The sequence below is a fragment of the Trypanosoma brucei genome, chromosome 10 (genome assembly GCF_000210295.1).
Source record: "Trypanosoma brucei gambiense DAL972 chromosome 10, complete sequence".
Classification (NCBI taxonomy): Eukaryota; Euglenozoa; class Kinetoplastea; order Trypanosomatida; family Trypanosomatidae; genus Trypanosoma; species Trypanosoma brucei.
In genome coordinates, this window is record NC_026743.1 from 3,589,993 (window position 1) to 3,614,292 (window position 24,300).

The 24,300-nt window shown below is 49.0% G+C and overlaps 7 protein-coding genes across 7 annotated transcripts; 6 read left to right on the plus strand and 1 right to left on the minus strand.

The window, feature by feature from the left end:
• Window positions 1-489: 489 nt before the first annotated feature.
• On the plus strand, window positions 490-4,134 carry TbgDal_X18530 (hypothetical protein, conserved; the record flags this gene model as incomplete). The annotated part of the gene is made up of 1 exon (XM_011780712.1): window positions 490-4,134. The coding sequence occupies one exon, from the start codon at window positions 490-492 to the stop codon at window positions 4,132-4,134; it is 3,645 nt and encodes a 1,214-aa protein (XP_011779014.1).
• A 437-nt stretch (window positions 4,135-4,571) lies between these two features.
• TbgDal_X18540 (hypothetical protein, conserved) lies at window positions 4,572-6,029 on the plus strand (the record flags this gene model as incomplete). Its single annotated transcript, XM_011780713.1, has 1 exon — window positions 4,572-6,029. The coding sequence occupies one exon, from the start codon at window positions 4,572-4,574 to the stop codon at window positions 6,027-6,029; it is 1,458 nt and encodes a 485-aa protein (XP_011779015.1).
• Window positions 6,030-6,682: 653 nt separating this feature from the next.
• On the minus strand, window positions 6,683-7,012 carry TbgDal_X18550 (hypothetical protein, unlikely; the record flags this gene model as incomplete). Its single annotated transcript, XM_011780714.1, has 1 exon — window positions 6,683-7,012. One exon carries the CDS (start codon window positions 7,010-7,012, stop codon window positions 6,683-6,685), a length of 330 nt encoding a protein of 109 aa, XP_011779016.1.
• Window positions 7,013-7,939: 927 nt separating this feature from the next.
• Window positions 7,940-10,195, plus strand: TbgDal_X18560 (hypothetical protein, conserved; the record flags this gene model as incomplete). Its single annotated transcript, XM_011780715.1, has 1 exon — window positions 7,940-10,195. One exon carries the CDS (start codon window positions 7,940-7,942, stop codon window positions 10,193-10,195), a length of 2,256 nt encoding a protein of 751 aa, XP_011779017.1.
• A 2,298-nt stretch (window positions 10,196-12,493) lies between these two features.
• Window positions 12,494-13,681, plus strand: TbgDal_X18570 (metallo-peptidase, Clan MG, Family M24; the record flags this gene model as incomplete). The annotated part of the gene is made up of 1 exon (XM_011780716.1): window positions 12,494-13,681. The coding sequence occupies one exon, from the start codon at window positions 12,494-12,496 to the stop codon at window positions 13,679-13,681; it is 1,188 nt and encodes a 395-aa protein (XP_011779018.1).
• Window positions 13,682-14,703: 1,022 nt separating this feature from the next.
• TbgDal_X18580 (hypothetical protein, conserved) lies at window positions 14,704-18,300 on the plus strand (the record flags this gene model as incomplete). The annotated part of the gene is made up of 1 exon (XM_011780717.1): window positions 14,704-18,300. The coding sequence occupies one exon, from the start codon at window positions 14,704-14,706 to the stop codon at window positions 18,298-18,300; it is 3,597 nt and encodes a 1,198-aa protein (XP_011779019.1).
• A 950-nt stretch (window positions 18,301-19,250) lies between these two features.
• On the plus strand, window positions 19,251-24,287 carry TbgDal_X18590 (hypothetical protein, conserved; the record flags this gene model as incomplete). Its single annotated transcript, XM_011780718.1, has 1 exon — window positions 19,251-24,287. The coding sequence occupies one exon, from the start codon at window positions 19,251-19,253 to the stop codon at window positions 24,285-24,287; it is 5,037 nt and encodes a 1,678-aa protein (XP_011779020.1).
• Window positions 24,288-24,300: the final 13 nt, after the last annotated feature.

Genomic DNA, 24,300 nt, shown 5'->3' on the forward strand with positions numbered 1-24,300 from the left:
AGCGGTGACAATCGAGAACAACGAGGATGGGATGAACATGACGGGCATGCGGATCCGCGAAAATTGCTTATTTATTCTTCTGTTTTCTAAGTCGGACTAGTGATTGAATCGAGGAGGGAAGAAAGGAAAAAAGGGGGACGAGGGGAACCTACTTTTTTTAGTGAGGTGACGATTCCATGGTACTGTTTTTTTTTTCTGTATTCATAGCGGTTCTAGAGCCCCTCCAACCGGGATACCAGTTCACAGCGGTTGGGGTGGTCTAAGAGAGACCAAACGCGTGTGCATTGATGCTTGTTTGTGTAACATACAGTAAGTTTGTGAGTGTGTGTGTGTGGGGGGGCGAAAAGCCAGTCGCACGTGTTGATCTTCTACCACTTACCTATTTTTTCTACGTTTTGTAACTGTACTGCATCTTCTGCCATAGGGCGAAGTGCGGCTTGTAGGTCGCAACCGCACCTGTAACCCCTGCCAGGTACAGTTGTTAGGCGAATGCAGAGCGCGGGAAGCGATGGGGAGCCGGCAGCTTGTACCAGTGCCATTTCAGCGTTGCAGCTTACCAACAGCTCTGCAGCTGTACTCTGTGGTGAAAAAGCACCCGAGGTGTCCATCACACTGCTAGATGAAATAGTGCAGTTCCTGTCACCACTTCAGCTGCAAGGGTACATCTCCCGAATCATTGATGTTTGTGGTACGCAACGAGTTGAGGAGCTCATACTGTGTGTTAGGTGCGAGAAGGATGTGGAAAACTTACTTGGAGAGCGATCGTCTCTGCAACAGCGACAAAATATGTGGAAGGGTTTGTGCAAGTATAAAAAGCTAGCTGCAAAGCGCCTGCAGCAGGAGATGAGGAAGAATGTGCCTCCCAAACGAACCCGTGTTGGTATATTGAACCCTACTGCTGGTCTCACCGGCGATGCCACAACAACGACAAGTAGTGGAATCGGAGCCCCACCTCTGCGCCCGAAGCCTTTGTTCGATGCGTCAATTGGGTTCATTAATCGGTTAGCGTTTGCAGGGTACCAAGACAGTGGAGCTGACTTGGAGAAGCAGGACTTACCTTTAAATGTAGACAGCTTTCAGAAGACTTCTCTTGAGCTCGGTAATGGGGTACAGGATGTGGTAGCTCCACTTCAACTCAGTTTGCAGACGTTAAGTTCCTTGGGTTCCTCGCACATTTCGTTGAGTAGTCCGACCTCTTCTGGGGAGAAGCGCTACCGCCATGAGCGAGTACCACTTGTTTCGCTGTGTACCGCGGGGAAAGCGGGCGACGACCCCGAACATGGGGGTGCAGTGTATTGTGGTGAAATGTGGAGCTGTTCAAGTGAAGAGGATGAGGGGGTTGGGGCAGCACCCACCACGACATCATCACCGGAAAGGCCTGACTCTCACGTGAAGGAAACCATGGAACTGTGCAAAGCACAGTTAGATCAGCTGAGGAGAACGTTGAATGCAGCCGTTGAAGAAGCCGTATCGGTGTATAACAACGGGCTGCAGATACTGCAGGCGTGCCTAAAGGACGCGGTTGGTGACGTTTTGCCAGGAATTAGCAGTATCGCTACCGATGAAATTCGTGTCGAAGTGTTAGCTTTTACTCAAACCCCGAGGCTGCGAGTGGAATTACACCCCCAGGAGCAACTCTGTGCTCTGGCACCGGACGATGCGATGAAAGCTACTTCGTCAGAAACGGCCATGAAAGAGGCGCCTAATTCGCCTTGTCACAATCAAAGTTGTACTGGACCTCCGTCCGTGGGGGAACGGGGCGCATTAGAGGAGATCATTGCTGACGATGCGCCCATTTCCTTACCAGTGAGGGCAAGGGAACCCTCGTGTTCTTCTACCGTCGTTCCCAGCAACGCAGTCGGTTCATTTCATCCGCAGGTACCGAATGCATGTGGTGAAAGCAACGCCACGCGAAAGAGCCCCCAAAACGAGCGTAATCATATGTTTCAAGAGATCTCTTGCAACGAACCAGGCGCTGTGTTGGAAAACAATGCCACTGTCGAGTGCGGGGAGGACAGTTGTCGAAGTGTGCGCGTGTCAACCCCCACTGTTGTTGCCGTACCGTCTATTAGGAATACCGAAGCAACTCCTACGAGTGGCCCAGGTGGTGTGCGCTGCCGAGAGGCGATATTAATTTCGAGTGCGAGTAGGACGAGCGGTAGTTCCACTGCGCTCAATCATGTGGGCCATGTAGGGGTGAGCACGACACCCGATGGAAACGGCGACTGTAATGTTGTTGAGGGAGCCGAAACTTCCGAGCCGTTTGATACTTCTCCTTTAGGTGAGTTTGGTCTGCATGCCATTCCACGCCCTGCTGACGTCAGAACCGTGCTTTTTGACTCACCGCAATGGCACATTGTTACACGGCAGGGGAATGAAGACTACTCGCAGATCATCGCTGGGAGTCAGGTTATTTATGTGGATGATGCCTCATCTAGCGTAACTGCTGCGGTAGGACCAAAAGATACTACTAAACAGTTTGGCAATGTTGTTGATGCCCACTGGAACATGAACAAGTGTGGTGTTGGCTCCCCGGAGGCGACTACGATGGGCGCCACCTCGCTTCGACAGCGAAGCCTTTCCATAGTGGAAGATACCATGCCCATACAGGAATTGCATGATGTTGAGCAGGAAACGGTGTGTCAACGACAAAACGGTTTGGACTCATACTTACCCTTGTCGGAATCGTCAAATACAACAGGAGTCGTCGAGCGCTCTCTCGAGCCGTACGAATCCACCACTGCTTTTGAATTGTCCGTAATGGAGAACGCGGGCCCCAGGAGTCATTCCCAAGGAATCTCCGGACGGGGAAGTGATACGAATGCGGTCGAGTTTCTTGACGGCGAGCACTGTGGCAACGCCATGGCGCCAACCCGGTTTTTAACTGACATACTTACCCCTACGACGTCCCCGCGACCACCTGGTACATGGAGTGCAGTGGAGACGCCAGAGAAGGATAATTCGACTCAGGTTAACATGGTGGAAGGTTTGATGGGAGAAGACATCAATGCATTGGATTATGATACCTTGAAGGATTTGTGCAGCAAGCTGGGTCTTAAGGTCCCCGGTGACTATACTTTTGGCGATTGTGATGATGAGAGTCAGTTTATTGGCAGCGCGTTCAGTCAGCAAAATGATGAAATTTGTGACTCCGCAGGACTGTCTGGTGATAACGGCAATAGTTGCCCTGCGCACGATGCGGTTAATGGGCCGTTTGCGATGTGTGGTGGTGATGCTAGAAATGAGGAAACACTTCAGCAACAACCGCATGGACAAAAGGGTTACACACCTCAACTGAGTGGGTTGTTGACGCGAGATGAAAGTGAGAACTGTGGTAAGAGGTCAGCTGCCACACCTCCCTTCTCCATGGATGCAGAGGATTCCGAGTGGTATGATGCGCAACGTACTGCGAAAGAAGGGCAAATGCGGGAAGTGCTTCGACTGTTCATTACGCGGCATTTCTTCATGCAAGATGTGGCAGCATTTTTCCTCCATCGTTTGCCACGGTTCTCTGGTGGATCTGCATATAAACGACTTCGGGTCAGCGATTTCTTGAAAACGCGCTTTGTTTTAACCCAGGGGGAGCTTGAGGAGGAACGACGTGTTGCGAGAGTTAAGGAGTTGGAAGAGATGAACTGCTGTGTTCTCTCTAGTCTTGCTGGTGACTCGGCCGAGCGTGTTGAAAGGCAAGCACTTAATTTCTTGAGGAATAATACGGCGTCTCTCGGCGATCAACAACTAGACTCATCACTTATATTCGATCCAAATCGCTCATCCAGCCAGGTGGACAACGCGGATCAAGATGAGCTTTCGCTTTATGAAAAACTGCTTCTCATGGAACCAACTGATGTCCATACTGTAACGGGACTTGTGCAAACGGACTTTCCACATGTGACTCGACATCGCGTGGAGACACTTATGAGGGAAGCCGGTGTTCCTATAATCTGCTTGCAGCGTGTTCACAACACTCAGGGACCTGCTGACGGCGATGTCGATGTGACCCAGCGCCCAACTACACCCACTTCACCGACAGGGAGTTCACGTACTGAAGTAACCCAGCGCAATCAATTTCAAAACCGGAAAAAAAAATTCTTTGCCCAACGCACTTTGTTCACACGTGCGCGCGATCGATAGGTCGCACTAGGGACTCGCAAAATGCGGAAGAAATTTTGGGCGTGTCGCAGGAAATGCAAAAAAAAGAATGTTGATGAACCTGTCTTGCGATCGGAATCTGGTTCCCTCCTCTCTCTTCTTTTTCAGTTCACATTCTGTTTTTGTAACGGGTTATCGAACACATGTCCCTGTACTTCTTTTGTTCTGTTCGTGAGCTGCCTCTTTAACACGTACTTTTTGCTTCCTCGCCTCTCTTCACTTTTCATTGTTACTCTTCTTGTTGACAACCGTTACATACGTATACATGTGCGTCTGTAACAACGTTGTTCCAAGTGTAAAAAGTTGAAGCAAAAGTTTGCTTAGTTTTTTTTTCTCGTTGCAACGGGCGTGGATCTCGCTGTTGTGCGTTTTGTATCGTGGTGCATCATTAAAAGAGAAGGTTCTTACGGGGTTCAACAATGGCAAGTTCTACGGCAACCGCCGACGATGAATTGGTACCATACCATGCATTCCACAATAATGATGAAAAAATGTTTCCCATGCTAACCCTTTACTGTCCACCAGTGCCACCGTCAATGCTTGTGGGCCGCTACAAACCTCCGCAGAAACCCCCATACAAATACCTGAACGACATATCAACTGCAGGGCTCCGTGAACACATGGCTCAAGCTACAATTGCACGCATGTGGCGGGGTCTTCTAACCCGTCGCCGTTTAAATAATGAGGCGGTTCACCGCTACGTGCGTCAGGTATTCGCTACAAAGATCCAATGCTGGTGGCGGTTCCTCATCGCTGGGTGGAGGCGGGACAAGTTGTCCAAGATAAAACAACAGTGGGTTGAAGAGCAGAAGAAAAACTTTTTGGAGAAGCGCTTGTCCGGTCAAGCGGCCATGAGAACATGGCAGCGAAGGCGTTTTGAGGACGCCGTTATGAAAATACAGCGTGTATTCCGTTGGTACCTCAGTCGACGAGACCTTTTATTCGCTGATGAGGAAGCCAAGTCGAAGGTTCTTCCCTTCCCGGTGGATTACAAACCTAAGGTGTATTTCCCCTGGCGCCGACGTCGGGAGGAAGCGGTCCAAAAGGTAGGGGAGAAGTTTGAGACTGCAGAGGACTCCGAAGGGCTTACAGGCGGATTCCAATTCCGCAAAACACCAAAGTACCCCAGTCCACCAACGATTGAAGAGGTCAAGGAAATTAACGATGCGATGCGCCTTCGTGAAGCGAGGCTCGCGGAGATTCTCGATCAACCGGAGGTACATGAACGCAGACAGTGGAAGATTGATGGTCTTCGGGAAGATGACTTTGACCACAATGCGGGTATGATTCAGCGTTTTGTTAAGTACAGATGGGACGACGCGAAAAGGACAACGCTGAAGCTCACGTCGGAATACTTTGAAAAGAAGGCTCGCATCATTCAGCGCTCCTTCCATTTGTATAAGACGTTCTGCAGAATGCGGCAAAGCCGTAGGCTCAATGAAAAGGCTGCAGCGCGGCTGAACACCGGCTATGCGCGAGAGAGGTTGTCCGAGCTGGAAAAGGAGCTGGCGTGGAAGAAGATTCTCCTTAATAATGCCGCCCTGACGATTCAGAAATGCTGGGCGTTCTACAAGTACAAGTTGGCTGCGCATGATCCCTTCTACGCTGCCGCGAATGAGGGAGAAAAGAAAGAAGTGGATGTTGAGGTTACCGTGCCCTCAGCCCCACCATACCGGCTGATTGATGATCATATCCAACGTGAAGCTCAGCTCCGCAACGCTGCTTGCTCAAGAATGGCTAGGGAAATGGAAGAAATGGTACAGGCGAGGAAAAAGACATGCGGCCAACGATTCAAACCGAAAAAACTGATTATCGCTAGTGAGGAGATGGTTTATTGCCGCCGGTGCAGTGACAGCGAGGAGAACCCAGAGATGTAAAAAAAATAAATAATAATGTATCAATGCAACAAGTAGATAGGAAAGAGGGCGGTGATGCGAAGTAATATCAAAAGAGAGATGTAGGAAGGGAGGAGATGAGGGATTTGTGCATATATATGTGTGTGTGTAGAGTACGAAATATTGTCAACCAGAGGATGAGGTTTTAGGAAGAGGTTAGGAATCACTGTTGCTGTTATTACTATTATCACCATTAATGGAATTATATGGGCGACCCGGTACGCAATGGCTACTTTTGTGCAAAGGAAAAAAAAAATGCAAATTCAATCTCGTCAGTGCAAGGGAAGGAATAAACTCCCAGTTTATTGGCTGAAATAATTGAGTTGAGTGAGCAAGAAAAAAAAAAAGAAAGACAATGTGGGTGTTGAATAGGATATGACAGTACTAAAGTCGCAGTAGACAGCGGTGGATCCGACTGCTTTCGATTTTATCCGCCTCCTTCTCCCTTTATGCTTTGGGTGAATCGACTCTTCAGTCTTCACACTCGGACTCAATCTTTTATTTCCTTCCTTCCCTCTCAACTCACCCCGCAGATGTGATGCAGCTTGAGTCTGCCTGTGTATTTGCATATCTCGCGAACTGTTTGTTTTTCTTTAAATTCACTAGGTGCCCTCTCACAGTTCTATCTATAACTATCACTTCAATTTTACGACTTGATCATGCAGAGTCGTTATTATTATTGTTATTATTATTGTATTTTCATTGCGTGGAGGCCACACCGAAACGTTCGTTGGAGCATGAAGTAACCGCAAAATGAGAAAGAAACCAAGAAAGAAAGCGGAAAGAATGAGAGACCCGGCATTTGAAGGACTTGAACCTTCGAAATATCCTACAGGAAGAGAAAGAATTGAGATGTATATAACTTTGTTTGCCTGTGTGAATGACATCCCTTGTACATCTATATAAAAGTCTACAACTATTTTCTGAGAGCTCCTTTCATTCCTTCTCTCTCGGTTCGGCCCCATTCCATTTTTCTGCCTGTGCAACTGTCCTGTTTTTTTTTTTTTTTTTACGTGTGGGCGGAAAGAAGGAATGAAATATATATATATATAGAGAGAGAGAGAGGAGAATGATAAGAGGGGTGTCACCGTCAACAACACAATTTATCCCTTTGTGATGTACTGCCAAGGACACGCTTGTCGTACACTTCAATGATGTGTAGTAATATGAAGGTGGAGGACGAAGCAGAAGAGAAAGAAGTGAAAAGAAAGGAGTGGATTGTGTTTTGTGTCTGTATGTATGTGCCCTTCATTGCAGGCTTTTTTTTTCTTCTACGCTCATTAACTGGATGACTGGTTTGTTTGAGAAGGTCTTTCAGCAGCTGTCCCTCATATATATATATATATATATATATATACATGTATGCAAATATTTATTTATCTATATGACTTACTTGCCCCCTTTTTTTTTTTTAAATATTCGCTGGTGGTGTTAGGGGGAATTCACTAAGAAAGGATCGCTGTCTGGTATTGGCTGCACGGGGGGCCAATAACAGGCTTGTGGCCATTAGCAAAATAACTCACCATCACGCCCTTTTGTTGTATATCTTCGGAGGACGATAGCGGGCAATCAGCCCAAGCAGAAACGTCCAACTGATTTGAAGGTGCTGTGTGAGGGGAGTTGGAAGCGGACGAATAGCAAGAACAAGTGGGTTCTTCGCCCCAGGGAGGCTGCGGTGATATTGCCAGTAACGGATTGGTGTGCGTGTGTGAGAGAGATAGAGCATTCTCCCCTTCCCCCCCTTGCACATTTTGCTACACCGTTTTTGTGTCCTCACCATCACCATAAGTACAGGGGGCTGAGTAACGACGCCGCGTAACTAGCCTGACACATCTGATTGGTCACCTATATATTTTTTTAAACAAGGTGGGAGAGATAGACTCTCTCGGAAAATGAAGAAATCCACAGTACTTGATGCGCGGCCAACAGGTCCATTACCGAGAAGGCCACAGCAGCCGTCGCCTGTGGAAGTAAAAAACAGTTCCCAAGTAGAAAAAAACAATGCGCGGGGGAGTTGGCGGAAGCTTTCTCCCTTAGGGAGGCAACAAGAAGAGCAAGGAGGACTTATTCATAGTCAGTCGCAGTCATTAGATACGTCATTCGCTCCAAATACTAATACTACTTTAGGTTCAACAGATGTGAATCTCAATTCCGGCGTTAGGGACCGTCCCTCGCCACGGCATAGCATAATGCACCGCCGTGAAACTCGTCCCCTTCTGCCATCCAACCCCACTGATAGCGGTGTGTATGCTTCGGAGGATTGCGGTTCCTCCTCTGCAGGCTTTCCGCGTTTCTCTTCAATGGGTAATATAGACAAATCACGCGATAACGGACAGCTTCCTGATGGACTATGTACGGGAGGTAGTGAAGTGACGCATAGTAGTGCTGTGCACGGTGAGGCAATTACAGATGAGCTTCTGCGTAGGTTAACTCGTTGCAGTGATCTTAAAGCAGTCTCATCCGCTCAGTTCCAGTTGGATTTCGGGACCCTGCGCTGTGTAGAAAGCATCAGTGCGAGGATGCCTCAGCTGAATTCGCTCAAGCTGAATAACTCAAGAATTACTGAGCTGCGCGTTTTGGGAACGAATTACGCAAACTTGAGGCGACTCTGGATTAGCAATTGCCTTGTAAGCAGTGTGTCCGGAGTCGGTGCATGCGCCCCCGTTCTTGAAGAATTGTACGCATCGTTCAACAGCATCTCAGACATTGACGCCCTTACTGAAGTTAGCTCAACTCTTCAGGTTGTAGATCTGGAAGGAAATGATATACGCGACACCGATATGCTAAAAAGAACTCTGCCCCAGCTGAAGAAGATGAAACACCTGGTTTTGAAGGGAAATCCCGTAGCATCATCCGAGACCATAGTTGAACTGTCACATAGCTCGGAAGAAAAGGGCACACGACAACGCAAGGTTTCCTATTCTAAACTTATTGGGCATTTGATGCCCGATCTACAATACTTGGACGATGCAGAAATAAGCAACACTTCTTTACAGAAGTCAGCTCGCGTGCAAAAAAAACATCATTCTGCTCACGTTGATCCTCTTGAAATTTGCATTCGCGATGAGTATTTGTTTGTGCAGGAGTGCATTCGCGAGTGTGGGTTCGACGCTTTGGGTGCTTCCGGTGCTGATGAAATGCACGGTTCGTACTCCAGGTTGAATGTTTCACTTATCAGCTCCCGTTCGCACCAACTTAAGCACAATAAGCCTTCCTACGACAGAAATAGGCCGTCGGTCGCGGTCAGGTCCCTGCGTAAGAATAGTCAGTCCACCGCTAGCAGCGGGGATTCTACTAATCAAGGCTGTGATGGTGGCAAACCGCGGCCATCTTGTCAGCGGTGGGGGCCAACACAACGCACATCACGTCTATTCACTGGTCGTGTGACCTCTGTTGGTGCCCCCAAAGCGCGTTGCAGGCAACTGCCGCCTCTGAAAGAAACCCCGGCATCTCCCAGCACGGAAGGACTCGGCAACGAACCGGGGAACGATGGCCAAAGACAACAGGAGTCGGGTGCAATGATGCAACTTGCCCTGAAACCCGTGCCACCTGACGCAAATAGTACAAGAGGAGAAAGGAAGCAGCAAAATACAACCTCTCCCATTTGTGGCCTGACGGCAGCTAAGGGAAATGTTTACGCGTTTGACGTTTGCGATGACGATGACGATGAATTGGAGAAGTCGAAAGAAAGCCTGATGCATCGAGTACGTCTAGGTAATAGTGCGACATCTCAACAAGCGACATTCATGGGGAGTGGTACCGCCAAGTCCACCAATTCTGAGTTGGCTGACAGTGGATTGTCCTTTCTCTTGCATCGCTTGTCTACCTGCACTCATCCATCAGGGGCTGATCCCCCTGACCAGCGTAATGAGCAACAGCAAGAGCAACCAACCACTGCGGGAGCAACCAGTCGCTGCTTAGATGATCTGGAAACACCGGGCGATGGACCGTTAGAAAGCTTAAATGGTACACCCGAGAAAGATTGGGAGTGGCGGCGGGAGCTTATGCAATCTGTAGTTGATATTCGAAAGATGACTTCGGAGGCTGCTCTGAAGGAGAGGGTTCAGGGATCTAAAGAGGTTGATGGTGGTGGTTTAGAGAAAGTTGAGTCGGAGGACGAAGAGGATGTTAGTCCTGTTGTATTTTAGGCTAACTAGTTTGTAGATATTATCCAACAAGGTAACGCTAGTCGAGTTGGTAACATATATTCTTTCATAAAATATTATTACCTCTTTTTGTGCATGTTGTTGTTTGCGTTTGTTTTCACTAGTGTTTTGGATGATGTGTAGGCTTTCAATACAGGGAGAGGAGGGGCTAAAAGCACATGAAGTAGGTAATTGAATGAGAGAAGGGTGGGGGTTGCCCAGAGTAAAAGACCATGAGACGCACTGAACGTCCACCATTCCGCTTCCTTTTGCTCTTCTCAACGCCTCCCTCTACCTCTTCTTAACCTTCCATGTGATTTGTTGGCATTGTTATTTTGATTAGTTTGGTTCGTTGCTGAACCAGTGCTGTGTGAGCGCCGCGTCCCGTTGTTTTTCTTCATTCGGCTGTATAGACAGATGGGCAAAGGAAACTGGCATGTGTGAACATATATATATATATATATATACGAATACTTATTTATATTCCGGGGAAAGGAATGTAAAAATTCAGGGAAAGGGATGAACAATTAGGGGTAAAGAGAGCAGCGGTGTAGAAAGTATCAATACTGAAGGAACCAGTAAGAAGGAGTACAGAGGAAAGAGAAGAAGAGACGGGAAACAACCATGAAGGGGGTTTACTGTGAGCGAAACTAACCGAGATTATTTGTTCTGTCGTCAGGCTCGTGTTTCTACCCCACAATTAGTGTTTATCCGTCGTGCTTTCCTGTCTGATATACTAAGTTTCGCCCTACTTTTGGCGACGAAAGCGGCGCTGCAGCGGGCCATTTTGCTTTTGCTTGTTTCTGCGCGTAGCTGAACCTTGAGAAAATGTTGTCAGCAGCACGCCTAGTGGCTCGTATGGCTCCGCTTTCCCCACTGTTCTTCTTCACTTTCGTGGCTTTCTTAAATTTCCTACGATGTGTTTTCCTTTTGTTTGTATTCTAGAAACAACATCTCCGCTCGTTTGGTTTTATGAACAAGTGCCACTACGTTGCCCACTGGGCGTGGTGACGGTTAAATTCAAATTGCCTGTTTATATCGCTACGGACATGTACACCCTCTTGCACCCGCACATACACATACGCAAACGAGCATACGCATGCAACCGCCGGCATATGTGATATGATGCTTTTCGTTTACTCAATCCTCTCCGCTGTGAAGCTCACGCAAACGCAAAAAAAAGAACGATCATACGTGAATGTGCATCTCTTTTTTTAAAAAAATTTCCTCTGTGTCGGTAAGAGGTTAACAGCGGAATGTTAGGAGGTGCGTGCCGGTTTAAATGTCCTTTTTTTTTGTTCTTTGACGATATTTATCTTTGTTCATCTTTTTTTTTTTTTGATCTTATCCTCTTCTTTTTTCGCCTTGTCCCTGTTTTCTTTTTCTCTTTCCTGTTCGTAAGGCGGAGTCGCATTGCGGAACCAAGTTGATTCTTTTCCACCTGTGACGTATTCGTCTCTACACGGTCGTGGTCTTGAGTCTGTGTTTTTCCCCCCTCCCCCCCTCAACATTTGCCTTTTCCTCCCTTCCCCTCCACCCTCCTGTAAACCCCGCATCATATCTTCCTTTTACAGTTTTTTTTTTTTTCACAAAGGTGTGTTCGTGTGCTGGATGAGAAATGCACTGAGGTAAATTGGCCTCTTGGGCAACGTACTGTTACTTCTTACTCGGAAAAAGGGGTCGCTTCCTGATTTTTTTTAAAAAATTGTTTATATCTCTTTCTCTTCTCTTTCCTTCATCTTTTCCTTCTCGGCATCTGCACATAATTGCTGTAGTGTTTTGTTTGCGCCCCCCCCCTACCTCGTTAGTGTTTTGGTTTGCGCAACTTAAAGAAGGGGGCGGCGGATGCAAAAACGGAAAGGGAAGGTTTGTTTGCTTGGGGAAAGAGGTGTTGCGCCTGGAAGTTAGCACGGAACTGGAAGGGGAAAGGTAGAAAGCAAACAACAACAACAACAACAACAACAACAACAGATAATAGTAATAATACCAGTAACGGTGTTTAGCACGTTGCCAACACCATCGCGGAGGGAGCGTAGATCACTGAGCATGGTGTGAAGATTTTTTTTTCCTGGGAAAAAGAACAAAAAAAACTGAAAAGCGAGTACCGTAAAGGGATTCCACTCAGGTGATCACGGTAGTAAAAATACATGGTGTATGTGTGTGTGTATGTGTGTGTGTACGTGTGTGTGTGTATGTGCTTCCGTGTGTGTAACCGCCGAAGAGACAGACCTACCTGATGATACATTCCATTCCTTTTCGCTTCCCCTGTAGTAGATACTAAGACTTTTTTCCCCTTGACTGATGTCGTGCGAAGGTTGCGGAAAGTTGGAGCCTGCAATGCAGTGCCCAACATGCAAGAAACTTGGTCTTCCTCCAAGCTACTTTTGCACGCAGGAATGCTTCAAGGAGAACTGGAGCAACCATAAACTCAAACACAGCAACACTTCCGTTGCTAATGTTCCTACCATGACAGATTGGGCCATGAAAACGTTTGACTTCACCGGACCATTGCGGCCGGGTAAGATAACGCCACGCCGCGCTGTTCCGTCACATATTCCGCGACCAGACTATGCTGACCGTGCAGGGGGCGTGTCTGCCTCAGAGGAAAAAGACCGAGGAAGTAAGGTGAAGGTATATAATATTCAGTTCCTTCACGATGACAGCAAAAAGACTGCGGAAATTCAGCGAATCAAGACTGTTTGTCAGCTCTCGCGGGAGGTGCTTGACATTGCGACGGCAGCGGCCAAACCTGGCATCACCACCGATGAGTTGGACCGCATAGTGCATGAAGCCACTGTCGAGCGTAACATGTACCCGTCTCCGCTAAATTACTACGGATTCCCAAAATCTGTGTGTACATCTGTGAATGAAGTTATTTGCCATGGTATCCCTGACTCTCGTGAACTCGAGGAGGGAGACATCTTAAATATTGATGTTTCAAGCTACCTCAATGGATTCCACGGTGACCTGAACGAGACGGTATTCATTGGTCGACCGGATGATGATAGCGTCCGGCTTGTGCACGCTGCTTACGAGTGTCTCTGCGCTGGCATTGGTGTAGTGAAACCTGAAGCCCTTTACAAGCAGGTAGGTGATGCCATTGAGACCTGTGCTTCACAATATCAATGCTCAGTGGTTCGCACCTACACAGGTCATGGTGTTGGCCACCTCTTCCATACATCACCTACGGTGTGTCACTACGCCAACAACAAGAGTCTTGGCATGATGCGGCCAGGGCATGTCTTCACGATCGAGCCGATGATCAACTTAGGAACATGGCAGGATGTAACATGGCCTGATAAATGGACAAGTACCACTAAAGACGGGCGCCGAAGCGCACAATTTGAACACACGATGGTCGTTACGAATGGTGGTGTGGAGATATTCACAGATTGGGTGGACGGTGTCCCTACGTATCAGAAGCAGCTGAAGGAATGGGGAATTATGTTGCCGCAGCGTAAAGAAGTGGGATCGGCTACCGCTGTTTGAGGGATGTGAATACTGTCCAAATTGTGGGAAGAGTGTCAGGGGCCTTTCGACGCGGATGCCTTTCTTTCCTACCATATATTTAAGCAGCCTGTGATGTGTGGTTAAGTTTGTTTGGCGTTTAATATCTTTAAAAGTTGATGGAATGATCTGAAGAAAGCGGGGGCGATACTGAGGATGCTTGAGGCACGACAGGAAGGATGGGAGGTTTAGTGCGGGTGCTTTGCACGAATGTAGGCGATGGTGGCCAAAGGTTACAGTCGTACTGTGTTGTGTTGTTGCAGAGGTCGGTCGTAGCGTGTGTGCGCTTTGGGGTGGCGGAGGAAGGAGGGAAACGAAGGATGTCATTGTTTCTTAACATGCAGCTTCGGGTTGCAGGGAAACGATGGAAGTTTCGCACTGATGCGGTGTAGGAAGGAAGGGGTGACGTAACTAACTCTGTTCTTGTGGCAAGATGCCAAAGCAGCCACGTTTAAGTGGCTTTCATTTAACTATTGGGGTTAGACACGTAAAAGGATGCTTACACACGCATCTTTCCCCATGTGTACTTGCTTGGCTTTCTCTTCGCATGCTCCCCGCTGCTTCATCAACCAGACTAATTATTCAAGAGCTATCTGTTTTCTCTGTACTCTCTCGGCGTACGAACAAACACATACACAAATAAATAAACCCATATCGTAACGTTAGAGAGTAACTTACTCCGCGTACATACATAGGTTAATAACTAGTCTCTTTCGGGACAGAAGCAACGGCACGTAGCCACAGAGGTGTCTCTAGGGGAGATATACCTGTTTTATTTTTTGGTGAAATTGGAGTATTATCCAGCTCTTCTTCCAATTTCTCTGTTGGGAGAACCTCTGCCCCACTTCGTCCGCACAAAGTACATTGTGCCGAGGCTTTTTGACACTTTCTATTTTAAGATACAGGCGGCGCAGAGTAGAGAAGCACACCCAAATCACACAGGCATCCAATTGGGAAGGGGGGAAATAGAGTGGACGCGCCAACTAATAATCCGCTAACGAGCAATGCAGCGGGAAGTGATACGTTGGCTGCAGTCATTAGACCTCACACAACAGGTGCGATACCCTCAGCAAGATCTCTCAAATGGATTTGTGTTCGCCGAGATTGCCAGCCGCTATGACCGTCAAGTGGGCATGCACTGCTACGTTCCCGGCTGCTCCGCCGAATCCAAGCGGTCGAATTGGAAAGTGCTGCTTGCAGATATGAAGCGGATAGGTTTTTCCGCCATAACGAAAGAAACTGCAGAGTCTATAGCACAAGGTAAGCCAGGTGCAGCCATTACACTGCTGAACCAACTGTACGAATTCTTCAGCGGCCGGCCAGCCCCGACGAGTTCGGATGACTTCAGCAAAAAGGCCAAAGCCCTGCGACGCGCGTTGGAAGGGCCTTCGACCTCTTCTGAGGGAGCCAGTGCTGCTTATTCAAAGGAAGAGAATCATTCGCTCCCACTACTGGCTAGTGAAACACGTATTGACGAAAGATTGCGGCAACCGGGCTTCGCTCAGCCGACGGCGGCGGCTCTTCTGCGTGTCGTCAACAGTGGCGCAAGGTCGGTTTGCCTCGCTGGCGCTGTCCCTCCAGACGAGGTGAAAACGAGGAGACGCAACGAGGATCTGCTTCTGGAGCACGAGATGTTATACAAGGCATGCAAGAGGACGGAACCAGATCGGTTCGAGCCGAAGAAACGGCCACACACTGACACCGTGGTGCGCCCAAAGAAACAGGTCGATTCCTTAAAAACAAAGCAGGGTGTTGTTCCCTTGAACATAGGTGGTTCAACGGTTCACTTGGAGTTGCCAAACGATCAGGTGGCCGATCTTTTGCGCCTTCGTCCGACCGCCGATGGGTTTCATGCGGTTGCGGGGGAACAGTACACGGGCAACACTACGGATATGCAGGTGTTCAACATCTTTAGGGCCAGCGGGACGAACCTTCGCCTCTGTTTGTCAAAGTTGCTAGGAATAGTGTTGTGCACCGGAAAACTTTCCATTGAGCCACTACGGTTGAATGACGATGTGGGTGCTGGTGATGTTTTTAGCGCCTTTGTTGGTCAATGTAATAGTTTACCATTACCAACTGCCGGAAAATGCTGGGAAGCCGTGTCCGACGCTAGTGAGTACATCGCACAGGTGTTGCTTGACAAACCAACAGAGTATTTTTACCTCCTTCGAGTGATGGACTTTCTTTTTTCATCCGAATCAATGGGAATTCGCATGCTGCACGTACCTGGCGCTTCCACTGCTGAGCACCTGGGCGCTGCAGAAGAATTAACTTCCACGAGTAACTGCACACGCTCCGAGGTTTCTCGTTCGACGAGCAAGAAATACTCGAGTTATGTCACTGTGCTGGAGGACCCCTGTTTCACCAAGCATTCACAACAGCAGAGCGCACGAGCGTTCAATCTTGCTGCAGCACATGGGTTCCTCTACAACATTGGCCTGGCTGTGAATAACCTCTCACCTTCGTTGGCGTTGTCGTTAATAGCTGACTACTATCTTCCCGCGGTTTCACCGTCTCTCCCAACAGCAAGCTCGATGGCATTGGAGGGAGTCTGTCGGCTGGTGGTCGCGCACTTGTGTGGCGACAGTAGTTCTCTCAATGCTGGTGATGACGATGCCCCGTTGTCGCCCCATAAAGACGGCGGGGGCGAAGGAAGGAAGGAAGAGTCTTGTGTATCAGAGGAAGACGAGGAGGAAAGGGGAGACAAACGACCCTTTAGTGACTCAAGATGGGAGCCCTCCAAGCAGCTGGCTGCGTTCCTTACAGGCCCCCTAAAAGAAGCCTTTTTACCAGGTGGCGTACGCGATGTGACGAATTCAGCCCAGCGGCGTACGCAGTATGGTTTATTTCTATATCATACCCTTCGTCACGTGCGAAGCACCTTTGGAGGAGTCGATCTGTGCAGGAACGAGAGCAGCGTATCTGTCAGTGCATCATCAGCGCATAGGTCGCGTTTCCATTCCCTTACTGGGTTGGGCGCCGCTGGAGTGTGTGCTTCACTTGCCTCCTCCTCGGCAAAAGAGAGGGCCGTTGGTGTGGCAACATTGCTGGAGCTGATCTTGTGGGACAGGTGGGATGCAGCTATTAAACCGCTCCTTAAAATAATCAGTGACACACGGCAGGATGGATCATTTTCGAAATTTGTTCGTCCTTCCGCAGAAACTTGGGAACTTCGTGTGCTTCTTCTGGAACTGTTTTCCGTCGCGTTTCACCGGGTTCTGCTCACATTAGCGGATGGGACCGCCGTTGAAGGAATCCAGAACAATGTCGAGGAAGGAGACGATGTATCTAGTACCCTGCCCATTGTCAAGCAAGTTGATTTGCATAGTCTAGAAGAGGCCACGGTAAACTGTATGAAGTCTTTTTCTGCTGCACCGCTGATGCAGCGTGAGTTGGTACTTCAAATAATTGGGAGGAGGCTTCTTCCTGAGAAACAGCGAAACGTTGCTGCTGCGTGGATCGACTGCTTGTTCGGCCTACCTGCAGATCAGCTGGAATTTCTACTCGGTGCTGACCCTGCACTGCACCTCCGAAGTTGGGGAAACAACCAAGAGATGCAGCCAACCCCACGTGGAACAGTTTCGTCTCAGGTGCAAGGCAGCTTTTCTTCAGCAGTGCGGCCCGTTGCATGCCAAGAAAATCGTCAACTCAGCCTGTCCGGTTACGCAGCAGGATTATCTAGTGACTTCAACACGTCGGAGAATCCTGGAACCGATGTGCGTGTGCTTCTCGGTCGCATCGAAAGCGCATACGTTGTAACTCCCCTGAATCATACATGGAATGTGTTCACTGTTGTACAAACGGTAATTATCTTTAAGAGTAGAATCACCACGCTGCAACTTTTTTCGGTCATTCACGCGGCACTCGTCAGTCCACAGGGTTATGATAGGGAATTGCAGAGTTTGCTGATGGACCTGAGGGTTCTTGGAGGCAATGATGGTGCTGCCTCTTCGGAAAATGGAGTGGCGGCTGAGGAGGTACTGGAAGTGGAGGCAGCTCCTTGTGACAAGGCTATGGATAGCCGCTGCAGCTCCGACATTTCAGCCGTTGTCCCATTGAAAGAGCTTATTAAATGTGCTCGTGTGGGACCAGGAGCTGACCAAGGGAAACGCGGTGACGCCAGAGAGTGCGACAAGGAACTCAGTTGCGTGGTGGATTCATACCAGGTACCTGAGGTGGCGGCCTTCTCCACGTCTTACAGTATCAAATCTTGTTGTTTGGAGGAGATGCAACAGGCAGGCGAGGAGATAACGGGCGAGGAAACAGATGCGTACGTGGAATTGTTTTGGCTCTCTGTTCTCCGACGAATAAAACCTCAGTTGGAGGAATGCACTGCAGATGAGAAATCGGATCACGAACATGGCTCCTACAGTCAGCAGTCACAACAGAACAAAAGGAAAAGGAAAGATGTAGACCGGGAGGCCACCTCTTGGAATATGTGTCGGGTCTCCAAAGGGGAAGACACCAAGCGACTGCGTAGGTTGGCTAACTCTATATTGCTTAATTTTTTTAGACGCTTCGGGGGTACAAGGAGTCGGTCTGCAAGGCCGTCGTCATTAGATGCAACATCACGAGCCCGAGGGTGGCTCAGTGCAATGTAAAGTGGCGCTTAATGTGCTGAGCGGCGGTGATGTCAGGTAGGCGGGGCAGGGGAGAAGCAGCAAGGAACGGGGATATCACACAAATTAACGTAAGGAATGTTTTCTTTACTTACGTGCCCATGTGTTTTGATGTCTGCACGGCTCCTCACCTCTTTCATACCAATCCGCTTCTCTCCTTTCCCTCTCCGTTAATTGGTATTACCGTTACCATTGTTAGTACACTCATGTACATAAAGTGCCGTGTGACCCCTGAAGGAGGGAAGAGAAAGAGCACAGTGTAACAACCCGGGGGCTGGGGATTTCCCATGCAGTGCCAAGAAGAGAACCAATAAAGAAACTGTGGACTCTCTCTCTTGTCCCTGTGTTACTTGGAACGGTCAACTTCCCGCGACACGCTAGTCTTTGTTCCCGCTTTTCATTTATGCATTTCCTGTACACAAGATTTTTTTTTTTTAAATATCAAGTATTGCTAGTTGACATCATTGCTTTGGCTTTTTTGTCGTCAGTCCGTGGGGGAAGCTACGGGATCACAGATATATATTAATTAGGCGCTGCCACTACTTTAAAAATATAGGGGGTCTGAAAACGGTGAAAGAACCACGGTAAGTATATAGATCGAGAAAAGCCAACGAACGGGTTCGAAAAGGGTGAAAAGGTCGGAACGGTACGGTGGAATTTATTTGCTTCAAGAACTTAAGGTGCGGTCTCTTCGCCAAGTGGTTGCCTCTTCATCTGTTTGACCTTCAGCCATAGGTCTGGCACGAAATCTGGGAGCAAATCACCTTCCTCGGGAAATAGCAGTGTTTGTAGCAAATAGAGGTGTGTGCAGCAACCAACCAAGGGGGATTGTAAGGCAAGATAGACAGCAGGAAAAAGCAAAAGCAAAGAAGGCTGCGGGGGCGGGATACGGAGGTCATACCGAATAGTCGGCTCTCCATTCGTCTCTGTGAATGGATTTTGACGAGTCAAGTGACGTCTCCAATGCCACAGCCGCTGACCACGAGTTCGAAGCGTCAGAAACCATAGTGGCACCAGATGCGTTGGACCTTATGCCGATTGAGCGTAACGGCACCGAGTCGTTAGTTTTTGAGACATTTCATGACAACAGTGTCACTGCGGAGGGAAGACCGATTTCATCAGCTGACCCAACCCTTTTAGAGGGTGAATATTTTCATCATCATCTGCTTGATGCAAAGGATGACCCCGTGCGTCCTGCCGCCCGCCGGGGAGGAAGCGGACGTCATGGAGAGGGGCGTCTCGGTGTTCCAGTGGGTGATGGCGCTGAACATTCTATCGGATATGGAATTAGCGGTGAGAACAGGGACCCCCATCTGGAAGGCGGTTTCTCCGTTGAAGACGTGGAAATTTGGAATACGCTACTAACCCCCATGGCTCGGGTGGACATGACGCTGATGAGTTGCTTTTACGTTGGGCACCGCACTGTGTCTGACTTGAATGGATCAGAAAGTACCACACATAACATGGAGGCAATGATAAAAACTTTCTCGCCATTCTATTACAGATGCTCTACAAGCTCACTCGACGAAGGGGCGAGTAGTGAAGACAAAGGGAAATCCATGGCGTTGGTCACGCTGCAACGTCTTGCTTCGCACATGCAATCCATGCAGCAAGCCCTTACAGAGAAAGGATTGATGAACAAACAATGTCAGGTAACTAGTAATGATATTATCGGTGCTGGTGGTGATGCCTCGGAAACATCTAGTCATGCAGATGAGCGGCCGCCTATTTGCCGCGGTGCGCATTCCATACACGTGGATTCCGCGTGCCGACTTATTGGTGTTATCGACGTGGACGTCTGTGCCGTCAGCTTGGCTGACGTCATTGCATTTCATGCGCGGCCTCTGTCACAGAACGAGCTTGTTGCAGTGGTGAAGTCTGTTGTCACTAAAGTGGCTCTTCTACACAATGCCGGTGTCGTTCACGGTTGCCTTCACGCTGGCAACGTGCTCTGCGGCGCCGACAGGGGACACACATCTCTTGCTGGTCCCTGTGGGATTATGAGCAACCCGCTGTTTCCTGCGGATCCTTCCTTTATTTCCCCACGTCTCGCCGCTGCTATGCAGTCGCTGGTGGATTTGATATCGAAAGGTATCGAAGGAGGAAAGGTGGAAGGTGCCTTTTCATGGGTAGAGGATCCCTCCTTTCACACTGGTATTCTAGAATGCTTCGGATGCCTTGACGGATCTAGCACCCAACCAAGCACTAACGATGATGTTTATGCTATCGGTATACTTACGTTGACATGTGCATTAGGTGTGCCCCCTTTTTGTACAGCCAAGTTACAAGAGGTGGTTCATATCTTGTCAAAATGTTATGGCAGCGTTACTAGCAGCGGTGACGAAAAGGATGTCGTTTCACTACTGCTGGGAGGGGAGCTTTTTTCGTGTGACTACACCCTGCAGCGCATGCAACTCGCCGATTATGAAAGCAATTTTGTTAGTACCATGTTAGACTTTGTGGGTGTGTGTCTACGGGCGGGAGCATCTAAAGATGCCATACCGACTGTTGCTGCCGGAGACTTATTGCTGCATTCGTTTTTCACAGATTATGGACCTGCAGCTTTCGTTAAAAGCAGCATGGAAGGTGCAGGGAGTGTAAGCAGTGATGAGGAAGCAGACTCAGCACATATTGGCAGGGTCCTTCATTGCTTGTTTTACCCTGTTTCTACAGCTTTAGATTGCATGAAAAGCGATTGCGGTACCACACCCTTCGTGCCACGGCTTTGTAGGAATTCTATTTTTACAGCTCGTTTGAACGCTCTTCAAACTTCCCGATTGTGTGGTAGCAGAGGTCCCACTTCGGTGGCTACTGACAATGGCACCGCTGTGAGCTGGCCTTATTTGGACGTGAAAGCGCCCCACTGGCATACTACTGTTAGAAATTGTACTGCAGAATGGCGCTGTGAATTGTATGCAACGCCGTCAACATTGCGTCACGCATCTTGCAGTGACAATAGTGGTTGCTTCGCTTCGTTGAAGAAAGTTGCTAAAACCAAAGGCATGAAGGTGGACACTGAAGCTCGGACCCTTGTTTGGGAAAATAGGACCGGTAGTCGCTTGATTCTTCACAGGAACGACGTACAAAGTGGGTACCTGACTGCTACAGACACACTCATTCTTCGCAACCTTCAAGATTGTGTGGTGGAGGTGCTGCTTCGTTTTCGCTATGTTGTGCTACAAAATGTGGAGCGGTGTGAACTTCTAATGGGGCCATGTTATTTTTGTTATTGTGACACGGTGGTTGACTGCCCCCTCGTTGCCGTTGCGAGTGCGCACCTTGTGACTCACGACATTCTCCGTGTGAACCTTCGCCTTGGATTTTGCTCGCCACCCAGCTGTCGTAACAGTAGGTCGGTGTGGGAGGAAGTACAGCTTGCCCCGTACAGCATTGCGTACGAAGGCCTCAGTGCAGATTACGCTGCTGTTCCACTCCCACAAGAGCATATCGCAACCGTTATGCTTGGGATTGAGCTCGAGTCTCCTGAGCTCGTTAAGGGAACCCTTGAATTGTGTAACACTCTGGGAAGAGGTCAGGACTACCCTTACTCCCATGCGCTTGCTGCTTTTGGTAACCGCTTCGTTCATGAGGATGACGGTGTCAGTGATGTTTTCTTGTACCCCACGGAAGTAAGGAATAAAGATATCCGGATTGCCCGAGTTCGTGGTGGTAGCTCCTCCGCCATGAATGATCACGAACGACTCTTCGCGTCAGATGTGACACGGCTTCCCCTATGGCGATGTCGCCGGGATGACACGGATAAAGTTATACGCCGCATTGCTGCCGAGGATTCAACTTTCGGACCAACGGATAGCAATGCGGGAGAAAGATTCCCGATCATATTCATATTAGATATAGTTGGTGATTGTCTTGTCGAGGACTGCTCGAACTGCGCTGTGATTATTATTGGTTCTACCGAAGCTACCACGTTTCGGCGCTGTGCCGACATGCGACTATTTGTGATGGGAAGGGAAGTGCTACTGGAGGAATGTGAATCGATGGAGGTCTACGTGTTTGCAACGGAGATGCTCATGTTGACCAGCTGCAGGGATATAACCCTCTTTCCCCTCGCAGTGCGGGCCCCTTGCATCGAGGATATCCTTGGATCAATTGTGGAAAGCACTGTGGATGAGACTTTACGGGAAGAATTTTTTGTTGCATTCCAACAGAAAGACGTCATCACACTAAATGCGATCACGCGCTATGAAAGGGACGCAGGGGCAATTGACTTGCAGGCGTGTGATAACGTACAATTCGATGCGGCGTGCCCGCTGATGTTCACAGTAAATTTCGTTCCCAGTGACACGGAACCCTCCACATTGTTCTTCGACGCTTGGCAAGAAATGCGTGATGAGTCGGAGTGGGTGGTGATACCACTCATTGAACACGCCCGTGGGATAGCAAGTACTGAAGGTAGGGGAAGCGACAACGCTTTGCCACCGGTTCGCTTTCACGATCTAGTGAACGTTTCTATTCCACGTCCATCTGAAACTTTAAGTGGTCGGGAGCATTCGATTGGTGCCTCGTCGCAGCCGATGCTCGTTGAGGTGGTATTTGAACGCATTGCAATGGGTATTATACATGTTGATGACGTGGTGGAGACGCTATTTATTCGTAAGTGCACAGGACCTCTTGAAATTGTCGTTTGCGCGGCCACGAGGGTTATTATGGAATCGTGCGAACACGTGACTGTGCACACAGCTTGCTGCTCTTTTATAGCTGTTGATTGCCACGCATGCCGCACATCTCTGCATGTAAACACAAAGCCTCAGTATATTAACTGCACAGACATACAGGCTTCGACCGCAAGTCTTACATCTCACGATTACGAGGTGTTTCTGGGGCGGGCAGGTGTGTTACCAGGTGTCAATAACTTCCATGAACCGGTGGTACATGGAGGGGATGCTTCTGAAATTAGCCTTCTCACTCCCGATGCTGTGTCGAAGATTGCATTGGTGGACTCGCTTGAAAAGGCTTTCGCGGTTCTACACAGCTCCGTCACACTCGTTCCACCACCGCCGTCTGTAAGTCTTGGGCAACAAGATGCTCCCTTGATGCCTGACATGGAGAGACGTGCCCGGCATGAGGAGACCGCACGGAAACCTTTTGATGCGAACATCGTTGATGCACTAATATTTCTCTCTGACCGCCAGTCGGCGGAGTGTGTCGACCATACCCTTGAGCCCTCTGGGACGGTGGAAGTTGGAGGTGTGGAAGAGGAACAGCCTCTTCGAAATCGTCCAACACCATCTTCAGGGCACCCACACGTCGATGATTCATTGATGGTGAGGCACGTAGATCCACTCGCTGTGGATGGGACCTCTGGTGTGAAAGGGTCTCTGCTTAATGGTGAAGAAGTAAATCCGGCCTCCGCGGTGGCTGAGGAGGACGATGACTTCTTATCACACGAAGGAGAGCTGGCCAACACTAACGATTGTAAAGATGAAGTTCACAACCAGAGTTATACCCAAAGCTTTGATTCCACAGATGAAGGCAGGAGCAACGAGAGCAGTTTCGCCGAGCAGCCACGTGAAGACGTGGCGACAGCATCGGAAGGGGGCGAGACGGCAGCTGCTGCCCCACGGGGCGGCACCGACGCAATGAATTCCACGACTGAAAGTGCCAGCAGTGGCCATAAAACGGAAAAGGAAGTTGCGGAGACTCGAGAAACTATGGTGTCTCTCGTTTCAGCCACAGAGGAAGAGGATATGTTTGAGGGGATTGGGGTTGAGCGCACGTCAAGAGCCTCCGTGGCATCAGGTGAAAGTGTGTACGAATCTGGGGGGCCAGTGAAAGAATTCAACGTCGTTGTTCACCCCGATGAAATGGAACTTGTGTTTGCAGCAATCAGAAACGCAGCCAAGGCCCGTGCCGACGCGCAAGCGGCCGGAGCTTCATCCGCCACGCTAATGGAGGGGTTGCACCGTCATGTGGAAGAGACGGTTAGTTGGCTTCGTCGTTTGCGTTAGTGGGTAGGTGTTG